The 14,626-nt window shown below is 58.0% G+C and overlaps 1 protein-coding gene across 1 annotated transcript in view; it reads left to right on the forward strand.

The window, feature by feature from the left end:
• The first annotated feature begins 7,407 nt into the window (after positions 1-7,407).
• Positions 7,408-14,626, forward strand: part of CACNA2D2 (calcium voltage-gated channel auxiliary subunit alpha2delta 2) — a 113,993-nt gene continuing 106,774 nt past the window's right edge. Inside the window, exon 1 of the mRNA XM_040628757.1 lies at positions 7,408-7,488. Coding sequence (XP_040484691.1) covers positions 7,408-7,488 — 81 coding nt within the window. The remainder of the gene's footprint in view (positions 7,489-14,626) is intronic.

Here is a 14,626-nt window from a genome sequence, read left to right on the forward strand (position 1 = left end):
CTCCCCACCCTTCAAGCTGAGCTCTGGCCTGGATCCCCACTCCTCCCCTGCTGCTGCATGACTTCTCCAGCCACTCTCCTCGTACTGCGAGGGCTGCTCCCGTGGAAGCTGGAGCAGTTCCCCTTAAGGGCTTCTCCCTGCTACTAGAAAACCCCAGACCATGCGTGGTGAGGTGGGTCCTGCTGTGGAGTTGCTCGGGGACCCCCGTGGCTGTGGGTGTGACAAGCACCTCACTTTCTAGACGAGTTACCAGAGGCCCAGAGAGATGAAAGGATGTTACCAAGGTCACACAGCTAACCATGGCAGAAACAGAAGTCAGGCTCAGGAGACTCTCCATGCTACTGGGGGGAAACCTCTTTCCCCCATCTCAGCCAGCACGTCCCTGGCTGAGCCTTGCCTCATCTAAGGGTCCTTCCTGACTGCTGGTGCCCCTGTGGACTCTTAATCCTGCACTGATTGTGGGGAATGAGGCCGAGGTCTATGACCATTTGCTGTGTGAGTCTGGACCCCTTCCATCCCTCTCTGGGCCAAGTGGGCTGCCTGGCTCTCCCAGCCGTGGGCCATGCTGCTCCCTGGCTCTAGGTCTCTCCTGCCCTCCCCCCATCAAGCTGTTAGGAGTAAATACTGGGCTGGACCCAGCGCCCTAATTAAAGCCGGATGATTGTTCACTGTTAGTCTGAGGGGGGAAGGCACAGTCACGCTGCCACCACTGCCTCTTAGCCAAGAGCCAACTAGAAGGAAAAGCTTTTACCCGGGGAAAGATAGGGAAGGGACAGCCCGTAATTAATAACCTCATTAAGGAGCAGTATTTGGGCAGGGTCCCAAGACACACATAGTCGAGGCCGATGGATTTGGACTAATTCGAGCTTCGGCAGCATCAGCCCCTCCCCAGCTCCCCAGGGTCTCTGAGAATCGCTTGTGATAAGTGGGCTGTCTGTCCCTATGTACGTGGGATGGGGGGTTGGGAGGGTGAGGAGGATGACATGGGGGGGCAGGTACCACGTTGCTCACGCTGTAGGGGTTTCTTTAGCTGAATTACAAATCAGTTGAAGATGGGCCAGTCCTTTGAGTCCTGTGCCTCAGTTTACCTGTTGAAGGCGTGGGTGGCTAGCTGGGGAGCCTCATTCCACCCTGCGTCAGCTGAGCCAGGATGCTCCCCACTCACCCTGTGCTGACTGCCTCCACATCTGTCGGCACTCTCCTGTCCTTGGCCAGGAGTGGCTGGACCCAGTTGGCCTCTCAGGAGCGAATGACCTTGGCTAGACTTTTGCCCTCTGCCATCCTCGGGAGGCTGTGATCAAATCAGGGTGGGGGGTGAGACCCTGGGCTTTGAGCCCTAAAAGAGAAGCCGAGGCCCAAGCGTCTTCTCTCCTGAGTGGACAAGGGAAGGATGCTCTGATCGTGGAGGCCCTACCCTTCCCGAGGGGTTGCGCCTGTGTCAGGGTCTCTGAGGCCATGCAGGGAGGGGTTGCAGCCCACCCGGAGGCCTCAGTCTAAGGAAGACGCATGGCCATCCCCCGCTTAGTGAGCTGCAGGTCCGAGGAAGAAGATTGGACTGTGGGTCCATGCACATGAGTATGTGGGGCAGTCAGCATTGTTGACATCCCTTCCGTGGGGCTGTGGTTTCCACCTGCCTCTTTGGGTCCTGAGAGAGAGACAAGTGGTGAGCTTTATCTCCATTCTCCAGGTGGGAAAACTGAAGCCTAGAAGGACACGTCTGGTTCAAGGCCTCAGAAGAGCCAGGACTGGAGCCTGGTACTCAGTCTGGGTAGAGAGGGACATCCACCCAAGCAGTCAGGGAGGACTCCCAGGTGGAGGTGGCTCTGGAGATGCCACAGTCCTGGGGTGCAGCCTTGAGCTTCCTGCCATTCGCAACATGGCTGTGGTCTAGGGGGAGGGCCAAGCACGGCCAGGGTGCTGCTTCAGCAGGGGACACAGTTGCTATCTGAGCTTTGGGAGGCTGCAGGGGATGAACACCCTCTCCAGGACCACTCACCAGTCATCTTCCCCTGGGCTGGGTTCAGCCTGATGCAGGCCCTCTAGCCCAACTCTCTTGGGCTCTCTTCAGGTCTGTGTCTCTCCGTCTATCTGTCCCTTACTACCCTTCTCCTGCCCAATCTTTTCTTCTTTCCTCTTCAGAAGACTGTGAAGGCACCAAGGTGGGAGGTGGCAGGCCAGCTGAAATATAATCAGAATAATTAAATAGCAATTTATTTTAAATCATTGCCTCCCCCAGAGCCGGGAGAATAATTGGCCAGCCTGTCACGAGAGAAGCAGGAGACCTGTGGGCTGCCACTACTGCCAGGCTTGGCTCACATGCCCTGAGCCACAAGTGGCCCCCCCACACCCCTCACCCCAGCCTCATCCTGTTTTGCCATCCACCCCTCCTACTTCACCTGCTGCTCCACCCCTGCTCCCCCCGCCCCCTACCTGCCCCGTTGGGATGGCTGCTCTGCTGAGCTAGTGGGAGGACAGTAGATTGCTCATAGGTCCCCGGGGGAACCAGGTTGATCCAGGCAGTCTGCCTGGTGGAGGCAGCCCGCAGGCGGGCTTTGATGGCAGAATGCCTCCACAGTGGCAAAGAGGCCTTCAGAGGCAGAGGTTGGGAGTCCTGAGGCCCCACTAGGCCTTGGCCTCCCTGGACCAGACCCCTGTCTGCTCTGGAACAGACCCCGCCTCCTTCCCTTCGTGCCTGTCCACGGGGTCCTGCGGGGTCCGGCTGCCCACACCCACCCATGCCCTCGCAGGGGTAAACCTGCCGTGTCACCTGTCTCTGGTTTTTTGATTTGTTTAATTATAGATGAGTTTTCTGCATAATTTATTCCAAAAGCCTGGATTATACTGTACAATTAAATCACATTCTGATCAACAACTTCGCGTATAAAATTAACAACTGGCAACAGTTTCATCTGTGCCGCTGCATCTGCACGCAGGCTCTCTTCCTCTCCCCCTCCTCCCCCTCCCCCTCCTCCCCTCCTCCTGCTGGGCCCCTCCCCTCTGGGGGAGCCTGTGCAGCTGGCCTTGAGCTCCAGGCCCCACAGCGCGCTCTATAGTTTGGCCAGGGCCTCCCCAGGTTCAAGCTGGGCACTTGGTGGTTCTGCCTGCTGAAGGGGGTCCTCAGCCCCAGTTCCTCACCCCACGTGGGGGTGACCTCGCTCCCTTGCCTGATAGTGACACAGCCGCTTCTCTCATATACTCCTCTTGGTTCTGAAGCCAGCCCTGGAGAGCAAGGCCTGGCGTCCTGCAGCTCCTTGGGCCCTCTTCCCGCTGGGCTGCCCTCAGTCTGCCAGGTACGGGATGAGTGCCCCTGTGCCCACTCCCTGCCTCTCTCAGCCTTTCCGGGAATCCTTTCCACACTCCCTCCCCCCGTGCCCCTCTCCCCAAGTGTGGGCATTCATGGGAGGTTTCCTGAGCACTGGGGCACTGTATCAGGTGCTCTTGTAGCCCCCAGGAGGGCCTGGAAAATATGCATCAAGGTGGCCATGTGGATCTGGCCACTGAAGCTTTTCAGCCAGTCATTCCCCCTATTTACACACAGGAGCTCAACTCCCTGAGGTCAAGGTCACACAGGCGCCTGTGCCTGAGGCAAGCCGCCTGGTTCTGGAAGGGTGGGGTCAGGGAGCTGCTGGAGCCAGGAGGATGGGTCTGGCTTCCCTGCAAGTACATGGCCCTGCACCCATCCTCCCAGGGGGCTCCGTTTTCTTATTCGTGGGATGGGGGCCCAGTGCCTGCACCTCCCTGGGTTCAAGCACACGGAGGGCACAGGGATACAAGGCTCTGTGCTGCCTCTCCTGCCCACAGCAGTCATCCTGAGGGCTGCAGCCCCTGGCTGCACGTGCCTCCTCCCAGACACTCTCTCCTCCCTGGCTTGCTAATTTGGCACTTAGAGACACTTGGAGATAAGCAGTGTCATCTCCGTGAAGAGCATGGAAAATCACAGGGATGTAGGGAACCAGCAGGTGGGCCTACCCTGTTGGGAGGGTGACCCATGGGCGACACTGTCTGACCAGGGAGGTATTGTGGAGCTGGGCACCCGGGCCCCGGCTGATGGGAGCCCAGGCACGATTTGGTCAGCGTGCCTCTGAGCCAGTGGGGCCATGGATCCTGATACGTCCCCTGTACTTCCAAAGCCCCCATGCCATTCTGCCACAGCGAGTGGGACCGTGCCTGGCCAGGTTAGCCTCGGCTTGGTGGGTGGTTTCTCCAGCCCTCAGACAGGAGCTCTGGAGGTGCACAGTCGACTCCCAGCCTCCTTGGTCCCATGGTGTCACGTCTTGGAGCCAGCATTGATACGCCAGCCAAGGCCTCCAACCCACAGAATCTCGTCTCTGTGACAGTGAAATGATTTATCTATCATGTTCTCTTTAACACTGGGACACACGTATTGCTTTCCTAATTGGGTTTGGCTCAGGTGAGTGATCAGAGTAACTTGTTTTCCCTGGCGCTGCTTTGATGTGCAGTGCCTTTGGGGCCTGGGAGTCTGTCTGTCCGTCAGGCCCAGGGCACCAGACCAAGGGCTAGAGCCACCCTCGGCCCCCAGGAGGGTGTGTGTGTCCTGCCCTATCATGGGCAGGCTGGTCTCTGTGGCCTACAGCAGAGTCCAGAGCTGCTCAGCCTGGGGGTGGAAGTGGGGAGGCCCTGCGTAAGTGCACGTGAGAGTGTGTGTGTATGTGTGTGTGTGTGTGTGTGTGTGAGAGAGAGAGAGAGAGAGAGAGAATGGAAGGGAGGAAGGGAGGGAAAGAGTGTATGTGTGTCTTGGAAAGAATTGGACTTTATCCTGAGATTTGGCTCTTCTAAAATTCTTTTAGTGTTGAAATAGCCTTTTTAGATGAAATGATGGTGATTATAATAATAATGATGTGTTGTCTGAACAAAATGAAAACTTGGCATCCATGTCTGTTCTTCCAATTAATTTTCTTTTACTTATCTGTGAAATCCTAGAACCAGAGACCTATAGACACACTAGAAAAGAGTCAACAGCCTGGGGCCGAATCAGTGGTGTGCCAGTAAATGTTTACAATTCACTCTCCAGGGGGAAAAAACTGCGATTTGTAGCATTTGCCGATTTCTGTGGTATAAATATTCCCACTATGGCTGATTTCAAGTTCTCAAAGTGACAATACTGAATGCAGAGCTGAGAGGAGATGTGCACTGTCACTTGGCTCTTGCTGACTCTAGCACATCCGTGCATCAGGCTCCGTGGCTGCCGAGTCTTGGGCGGGTGACCTTGGGCTGGTCAGGTATAGCTCCTGTGCCTCAGTTTCCTCATCTGTAAATTGGGGATGGTAATGCTTGCTGCTTTGTGAGGCTTGAAGCAAGAGAGCAGGTGGCATGCTGGCACCACTCCATGTACATCCTGGGTGCCCTTGTATGTATTAGTCCCAGAAACGATTATGATTGGCATTCGTCCCCTAGACCAGTGAGTGGCTGAGGTCGGGGTCAGGGCCAGGGCAGAGTTAATGGTTCCCTTTGGAGATCAGCTCCTTGACCGCAACCATTTTTGTACCTAGCTGGACACAGCAACCCACCTCAACATTAGCCCCCCTGGGCTCCGTCTCAGGAACACAAAACAGCCACCTGCCCCGCTGTCCACCCACAGCCACGGCCAAGCGATCAGCACCTGGTACATGGGAGCAGGGGCCAAGCAGGCTTTCCATTCTCTGCTGGGCTTTGCCCTCCCCTGGCTAGCAGCGGAGGCCTGATTGCCCTTTGTAGCCTGGTCTGCAGCCTGGCCTCCTCCTGGGCGTGGGGTTAGCTTTTTGCCTGTGGTGGGGACTGGAGGTGGGCATCAGGCTGTGGCTCAGCCAGCAGCAAGCTGAAGTTAATACCTATTTCTTTTGATGTTGATTTTTTTTCCCATCACGGTCCTGACATTCAGCTTGGCAAATTGCAATTAGTGATCCGCCCGCCTCCTGCTCCAAGTTCCCATGCCAACCGACCCGGGCACACACAATGGCACAGACCCAGCCCCCCAGCCACAGGCCTGAGGATGGATGTGGGGCAGAGGGCTGGGGTGGAGGCTCGAGCTCTTCTCACCCAGGGAGCGAGCAGAGTCCTGGCCCTGAGTGGCACTGGGGAAGGTGGGGGAGGTGTTAGAGCCAGATGCCATCTCCTGGATCCTATGGTTTCTGGGGTACTCCTCCAGAGACTGGGGGTGGGGGGCGGGCATCACCCCACCCCTCCCTTGCCCTATGGGCTGTGCTTAACCCGTGGTGTATTTCAGTCTTTGTGGTAACTCTCCTATGAGCCCTCCCTGGAATGGCCTTGTTCTGCGTGTGGTGCGATGAGGAAGTTGAGGTGCTTCTTCAGATGCGTTAGGACAGTGGCCCTTGGTCGCAGCAGCGAACCCCTTTGGAAGTGTGGAGAACATCTCCCTGGCAGGCCCTTGGCAAGGACTGGTATGGTTTTGCTCACCTGATCCGGCACTGCCTGAAGGAAGGGTCACAGATTAGAACGGGGACCGAACCTCTCCGCAGATGCCATTCCAGTTCGTGGGTGTGGGCTGACAATACTGGGTTCTGAGGCCACCTGTCCCTCCTGTCCACTCACAACTATTCCGGAGCAACACCCTTGACCGCCTGTCCTCATGTGTCCTTCTCATACCCTATGAGGCGGCCCCAAACAATCCACACTTTCTGGAGAAGACTGAGACACAGATGGGTCAGAGTGGGTTCAGAGGAACACCAGTGTGAAGGAGACCTGCGTAGGCTGGTGGCATGGGTGATGGACTCACGGGGCTTGCCAGACCTCAGAAAGGCGCGGGATGGTCTGAGCTGGACCTGCAGGTGGGCAGTTGACGCAGGGCATGCAGCCATGAGCTTCAGGTGGCATCTGAGTGCTGGCAGGGAAGGGCCACCTGCACCGGAAGCTTTCCAGGTCCACTTCTCAGATGAGGCCCACAGGGGCAGGAACCTGCCGCCAGCTACACGATGACAGTGGCGACGGCAGTGACTCACGTTCCTTCCGCTTCCTCAGGCCTCACCCAGCCTTGGGGACAGGAGGCTCTGAGATCCAGCAGCCCCCACGTGGCTCACTCACGTTCCCCTCTTCCCTGGTGTCCAGAGTCCCCATGTTCAGAGCAGCAACATCAAGGGCTGGCTCTTCACGGTGGAAAATAGTCTCCCTGCAGGCTTCTTGGAGCTGCCGGCCTCCCTCGGTGCATTTCAACTACAATCCGCTGTCCTTCCTGGCTGCCCAGCAGTACGTGAGCAGAGCCTGGGCCGCCAGGTCTGCGCTTCAAAGAGACTCACGGGCTTACTCCGGTTCCGAGCCTCTGTTTCTTCACCAGTGAAATCGGGCTCTGAAGGAGTGGCTGCTAATGGTCACGCCCCAGGTCACTCCGCGCTGGGCTGTCCCAGCACTGGGGCGGGGGGCCCTCCTGACACCTGTCTCCTCTCTGCACACAGGATGCAGCACTGGGCCCGGCGCCTGGAGCAGGAGATCGATGGCGTGATGCGGATCTTCGGGGGCGTCCAGCAGCTCCGCGAGGTAAGCCTGGTGCCCTTGGCTTTTCTGTTCAGGGACCCTCTTCTGAGTGGGAATGGGGGAAGGGCTTCAGAAATAAGGAGTGAGGTTAGGCGTGGGGGGACACAACTGGGCCCATCGGGGCCGGTGGGGAAATGACTCGAAAAACAGCCACTCCTCCAGGCTTTGGCCTGCTCTTTCTGGTACTGAGCACTGTCCAGTGAGCTCTGATGTTGGGGTGTTGGGCTTTCAGGTTTAAAAAAAAAAATATTTATTTATTTGAGAAAGAGAGAGAGAAGGCAAGCGGGGGGGAGGAGCAGAGGGGGGGGACAAGCAGACTCTCCATTGAGTGCGGAGCCAGACGCGGGGCTCGATCCCACGACCCCGAGATCATGGCCTGAGCCGAAAGCAAGTGTCGGATGCCTAACTGACTGAACCACTCGGGCACCCCAGGCTTTCAGGTTTTAAGTGGGTGAGGTCTGTGTTTGAGGAAGCGGGAGGGGACACGCAGGCCCTGGAGGGTGTGCACAGAGGCTGAGGGACCGTCGATGCGATGAGTGGGGCAGCCAGGCCGACAATAGTGGAGTACAGTACCGCCGCGCCGGGCGCTGCAGCAGGGGTTGAAAGCCTGTGCTTGGCGAGTTGAGGGATCAGGGCAGGAGGGGTGATTGATTAGGCGCTGGCGACCACATTCATCCTCGGAGATTATGTTAATGTTTGAAATAGTGATGTGAAGAGCAGGCCATCCGTCACCCCCAGAAGGCTGCAAAATGTGTCGCTGTCAGGTTCCTGAGCCGTCGCTCTTTATGTGGAAATGCAGAGGCTCGGAGAGCTGAGCTCTTGGAGTGCTTGGGTGGGACTCCCAGGGACCTGTGGGGACTTTGAGGAGCTCCTGCTGGAGGCTTGGGCCAGGATGCCCAACCAGAACCAAGCAGGGGGGTAACAGGTTCTCCTGCCGATGGCTGTCCCAAGAACAGCAGAGTAAACAGTTTCTGTAAGTGGTTCGGCCAAGAGGCCAGGTCTGGACACTGTTCGCGACGTCCCTCCTGGTCGGGCCTGGGATCAGCAGGTGTAACCTCTATGGGGAAGCTACCGTGGGGTTTTAGCCTTGGTCTTCTCCCCCTGCTTAGCTTAGGGCAGGTACCCAGGAAATGGGGCTGGCAGTGAGTGCGTTGCCGCTGGCTGAGGATGGGGCCGTCCCTCTGGCACCGATGCGGCTGATCAGCGCTGGTTAACGAGGTGGTAGCACAACAGGGAGAGGGAATCCGAGTCTGGAGGTCTCAACCCTCCAGCTTGCTGGGTATCCTCCCCCTAGTGGCCCAGTCTCTCTGAACCTCCCTGCCCTAATTGCCGGGCTTGAATTGCAGTAACCCTCATCCCACTCTTCCCGTGAACTCTCAGTGACTCAGCCGTACTTGGAGGCCAGCAGAGCTTTCCAGAGAAGGCTCTGTAGGAAAAGCTGTTCCGGAACAGAAGTCAATTTATGCTCAGGAATTGCACCCGGCACTGACTGGGTTCTAAGTGGGCACTGCCAAGTGTAGCCATGTAGGTTAATGAAGAAGCGATAGTACCCTGGAATGTGCGTCGTGGGCCTTTCCAAGTTTCGTGTTGGAACATAAGGTGTACCCCACAGAAGTAGCTAACTACGCGCCTCCTGTCACGAATCTTCCATGCTTTGAATTCTCATCCTGAGGACATGTTTATTGTATAGTCATGGGCAACTCAGACCCCGAAAGTTTGCCAGGGAGGAGGTAATGCACACGTTTCATGCATGAGATTTGGTTCTGTCTGAACCATTGAGCTCTCCGGCTGGTGAGAACCAGAGATGGAAGCCCAGCTCCGCATCCCCACTGTGTGCTGCTGGGCGAGTCCCCGACCCTCTCTGATCCTCACTCTTGGTCTGTGGCGTGACTGGGAGGTCTGGCTGGAGGGTGAGGTGATGAGAATAACAGTGGATGGGCTGACACAGATACACCCCCTTTTCTAGAAATTTGACTTTCCCTCACTGATCATTTTCACTCCGAGGACGTGTTGGCCCCTTCCTTTCTGATGGGAGGTAAGTGATTCCAGACCCTTTCATCAGTGAGCACGTCTTCCCCCACCCCCACCCGGCCAGCCATAACCAGAGGTACGCCGCTGGCTGCGGCAGCCCTGAGGCTTGGGCCAGGGCTCCAGACTCCTGTTCTGGGTGCTGCTCCTCTCTGGCTGCACCTCTTGGAAGGTTGGGCAGGATGAGCCTGGGGAAGTGGGGAGCTGCGCTGGAGCAGGGGCCATGCTTGGTGCGGCTGTGGCCAGCCTGGCCGCAGGCAGAGAAGTGCTGACCTGGCGTTCCCGGCCGGCTCCTCCTGGCATCCCTCCGCCAGCCGACGGCTGCCAGCTCTCCAGCGGATCACTGTCCTGCTCCAGTTTTTTCTCACCTGCTTCCTCAGCCTCTTACTTTCCGCTGACAGCTCTGGGGCTGCTTCTTGGTGCCGGGCACTCTGGTGAGGTGGGCGGCAGGAAAGCAGGTGAAGAATCCCAGGGGAAAAGAACAATCCCACGGAGCAGGGGGGAGCCAACCTCCCCGCCCCCTACCAGCCACCCCAGACCTGAGTCACCATGGTTCTCCTTCAGAGGCATATGAGAGGGAGCATGTGGCCAGCCCCCGCCCAGCTCTGACGCGTCAGGAAGACGCTCACAGCAGAGCCCTGACCCAACTGCAGACGCTCCCAGGATCCTGGCACCAGCTCGGCCAAGCTGACAGCCTCAGCCCCCAGTGGCCTCCCCAGGCCTCCCTGAGCTGATTCTGTGCTACCCCCAAACACCCTGCAGTTGGGGTGTCCTGGCATCTGGGCCCCCTTGGCCTCCCTCTCCTGCATGACTGCCCTCTGCCCCTACCCCAGTCCTGGAGATCACCCCACTCCCAGAAGCTGGGCGCCACAGAAGCTGGCAGCTGCAGGAGTCCAGAAACTGCAGACAGTGGCATGTGGGAGCGTTTTCCTGCCTTGGCACTTTCCTCCTCCCGACCACAACCACATGGGGGCATGGCTGGGTGCAGACTGGGGCCCACTTACAGGTTAGGAACCATAGCACACCAAGGTGGTGTGTGTGGGCTGTCTGCAAAGATCCCACCATGTGCCTCATCTAAGCCCAGGGCCAGCACATAGTGGGTGCTCCTGCTGTGGCCTGGTGTTCACATGCCATCCCCACCCCCATGCTTAGCCAGACACTCCTGAGCCAGGCCCCTCCTGGGTACCCAGCCCCACCTCCCTCCAAGCCCTGGCCTACTCCTGATGTGAACAGGGCACAAAAGTGTGGACTCTACTGTAGTCTGCCCTCTCCAGAACCCCTGGAAGCTGATCAAGGTCTCCTAAGCTCCTTCTCTGCCCTCCCCCATCAGCACCATATTGTCCCCATCCTGGGTAGGGCGGGGGAAGAGCAGAGAGCATATGCTTGGGCTCTGAGCTCATTTACATAATGAGGCTGATCAGGATGAATAATTCATCAGGTGCCTGGGGGCACACAGGGGAGGATGTGGAAATGGCCAGTCTCCCCATTCTGAAGCCCAGGTCACTCTGACAGGTACAGCCAGGAACCTACTCACTTGTAACTGGGTGTCCAGTGTAGAAGGGGAACAACTCTGGGGACCCTGTGGGAAAGCAAAGCAGGAGAGATCATAGTCAGAAAGGAGGAAGAACCAGTGGCTCATCAGACGCTCCGTCCTGAGATGGGCTCCTGACCTGGGTGAGAACCTTCCTTGGAGGCTCTCTAAAAAAGGAAGTAAGAAGATCCTCTGTCTGGGGTGAGGGAGGGCTTCCTGGCCAAAGCTGGGCTGGGAACAGAGATCCAGGATGACCATGTCTGGGATCGACAGGCCACTCTCTGGAAAGTGTCAAGCCAAGCCTGGGCCTATGGGAACCTTTCTCAGTCCACATCAACCCCTCCTACCCCGCCTTCTGATTGGGGCAGAAATGGCTTAGAGCCCTGTCAACAACCCCGGCTGCCTCACTTCCATGCTGGCCTTAGCCCAGCTGCATGCTGCTGCTTACTCCTGTGGTCCTGACAGACAAACGGGAAAACCTAGGTCCTAAGTGACAGTCTCCACTAGCCAGTCCCATCCTGGAGCCCTGACCAGCAGTCTTATGTGGTAGTGGGGGTGGGGAGAAGTACCAAGCCAGAGGTGCAGTCCTGGGGCCTACCTGGAGGAGCTACCCTGAGGCAGCCCCTCCCCTCAGCTGCTGAGCTGCGTCCACGGAGAACAGGAGAATAGGACCCTAGGACTCGGAGTTCCCTACCCCTAAATCTCCTCCTCCCCTCCCCACTGCTGCGCTTCTCTGGACAGGCATGGTGATTCAGACCGATGGCGTCCGTGTGTCCTCACTGCTCTGGGTAGCCGGGAATGGCATTTCTGAACCAGGGATGGTGCCACAGTCCCAGCCCATCTTGTCTGCCCCTGGCCATCCCTGTACCCCGTCTGCTTAGTGCTCCCTGGGAATGTGTAATTAATATTTGTGGAGTGTCACATCTGGAGCTGGCTCCTGGCAAGGACCAATGTCTGGCCACATCAAGGGCCCCTTTCCTAAGGGGCCGGGGAAGCAGAGACAGGACCTCTTCATACATGCCTTCGAGACAGGCCTCCCACCGTCCCTCCAACCCTCCCCCCTGGCTGGAACCACTCATTCCCAAAACTCATGCATACTCTAATGCTGGCTCAGGGGTGCCGGCCAAGGCTGTGGTTGGCCCCCATCTGGGGAGGGTCCTTTCTGGGCATCTGGGCATTCAGGTGGGGTTAGCAGTGTCCAAGAGTGCCAGGGAAGCTCAGAACCCTAGAGAGCCTGGGGCAGAAGAGGAGGAAGGAAGCTGGGCTAGGGGGAGGTACTAGGGAACAGAACAGCCCTTTGGAGGGCCAGGAAAGGGGAATTCAAATGGCTGTGACCCCCAGACCTCACAGCTGGTCCTTCTCTCAGAGCACTTTGGTTCACATGTGCCCTAAGAAGCAGGCCTGAAGCTCCCTGGCCAGGCAGACCACCTCCCCTTGGGGACCAGCACAGCTGTCCCAGGTGATGTGCTCATGGTCAGGTGAGGGGTGCTGAGGGAGCCCCAACCAGGCCCATCAAAGCCCCTCCCCAAGGTTCCGGGAAGCCTCAGAACCTTAGGCCTAGGGGCTCTGCTCTTGCTCCTCCTGAAGCCCCCACCCCTCCTCCAGCCGCCTCCCAGTGAGACCCAGCAGCGCCCTCCTTTCTCCTGGTGAAGATGTTCAGGGTGTGGGGTGCGTCAGGGTGGAGGTGGTGGGGGTGTGGGTGTGAAATATGCCGCTGGGTAGGGATTGCTGCCGCTCGCCTCCCTAAAAACCCACATATATTATTCTTTAATGGAAAGTTAATTGTCTTATTATTCCCTCCATATGGTCCTCTTGCTCGGCACCCAGCGGGGATGCATGGGGCTGAGGAGGGGCTTCTGGGAGGGCGTCTGAAACGTGGTGAGGCCGCCACTTGAGCATAATTAGATACACAGAGGCAGACGCACAGAAGGCTGGCCGAAGCCGGCCTGGACCCCCTCTCCGTCCCCCCAGCCCAGCCTGCTCCCCACTTCTTTCCTTCCCAGGCCTGCCCTGGGGGTGGCCTCTTCTGCCCCTCCCCCACCAGAGGTCTGGGAATGCTGTCTCCTGAGCACGGTGTGGGGAGACAAGAGACTGGGAGACAGGGAGACTGTGTGTCCTGCTCGCCCCCTCCCCACACTCTCTGTTGTCGCCTACAGGAGAAAATTCCATTTTTGAAGCTTTTCAAAAGCCATTTCATCAGTGGCAGGAGCTCCTGCCTGCAGGCCAGCTGACTGGCTTCGTCTGCTGCACCCCTTCCACATACCCTCCCACCAGAGACGGAGTGGGGGAGGTCCGTGGGGGGGATGGCTGCCCTCAGACACTCTGCCCGGGAGCCCTGGCTTGTGTTGGCTGTGCCTTCCAGGCCCCGGCTACTGGCGCCTCCCCCACCCCAAGGGCTCCTCCAGTACCGGGCCAGTACCTGTGCCCTTCTCGGCCCCTGTCCTCTTCCAGGCCTCTACTCTTCCTACTCCCCAGAGAGTGAGGTCAGAACAGCCTCACAGCAGGTGGGGGGTGCCGTGACAGGGAAGTCCCCAGAGGAGCATGAGTGGGTAGTTGCCTCCATGGCCAATTCGGAGCCCCTCGCTCTGGAGTCTTGCAGGGGGAGGCTGGAGCAGGGAGCCCTGCTAGGACAGGCTTCTGGAGCTCTGGCACAGCCTCAGTGAGCCTGCGACCCAGGTGCCTGTGGGGGTTGTGGTGTGGAGGGGCCAGGTCTGTGGGAGAGGCCACTCTGGGTGCGATCAGCAGACCTGTGGCTGGTGGTACAGGCATGGGAGAGGGACCACCGCAGGGCCGCGGCTGAGGTCAGTGCCAGAGGACAGGGACCGGCTCAGAGCAGGAGAAAAGAGTTGTGCCTTCCTAAGGTGAGACCTGCCTGAGGTCCCACAGCTGGTAAGTGGCAGAACTGGAACTTGAACCTAGAACCTGTGCCACAGGCAGCATTTCCACGGTGGCTGGTGGTGGAAAGAGTGGAGGGGGCAGGAAGGGCAGGGCTGGGCCTTCCCACACTGAGGGACCTGGAGCTTGTTGTCCTGCCCCTCTAAGTCTTGCCTCCCCCATTCATGACATGGGGACCCGAGCACCTCTGTCCTCCTGGGATACGAGAGGATCTCAAGGGACCAGGGGCAAGGAAAGGCTACGGACAGAGCCCTATAAATGTGGGGGTGCCTTTGTGCTCCCTCCCCCACTATCAGTTGCTTGTCCTTCCAGGAATTGGTCACAGTTTCAGGAAATTCAGATGCCCATGGTGTCCCGTTTGCTTGTCTCAGCCCAGGAATTTGGAAATCAGTTTTCTCGTCCCTGCCGTCTGAGTCCGTCCCAGCTGCTATAACAGAATACCGTAGACTGGGTGGCTTATCATCAACAGAATTCTTTCTAATGGTTCTGGAGGCTGGGAAGTCCAACATCAAGCTGTCAGCGGATTTGGTGTCTGGAGAAGGCCCACTGCGTGGCTCATAGACCGCTGTTTTTTTGCTTTCCTCAAGTGGTAGAAGGGGAAGGATCTCTCTGGGGTCCTTAATAAGGACACCGATCCCCTTCGCCAGGGGCGCTGCCCTCACAACTTAATCACCTCCCATAGAGTGA

Source organism: Ursus maritimus, unplaced genomic scaffold (genome assembly GCF_017311325.1).
Source record: "Ursus maritimus isolate PB19 unplaced genomic scaffold, ASM1731132v1 scaffold_14, whole genome shotgun sequence".
Taxonomy (NCBI): Eukaryota; Metazoa; Chordata; class Mammalia; order Carnivora; family Ursidae; genus Ursus; species Ursus maritimus.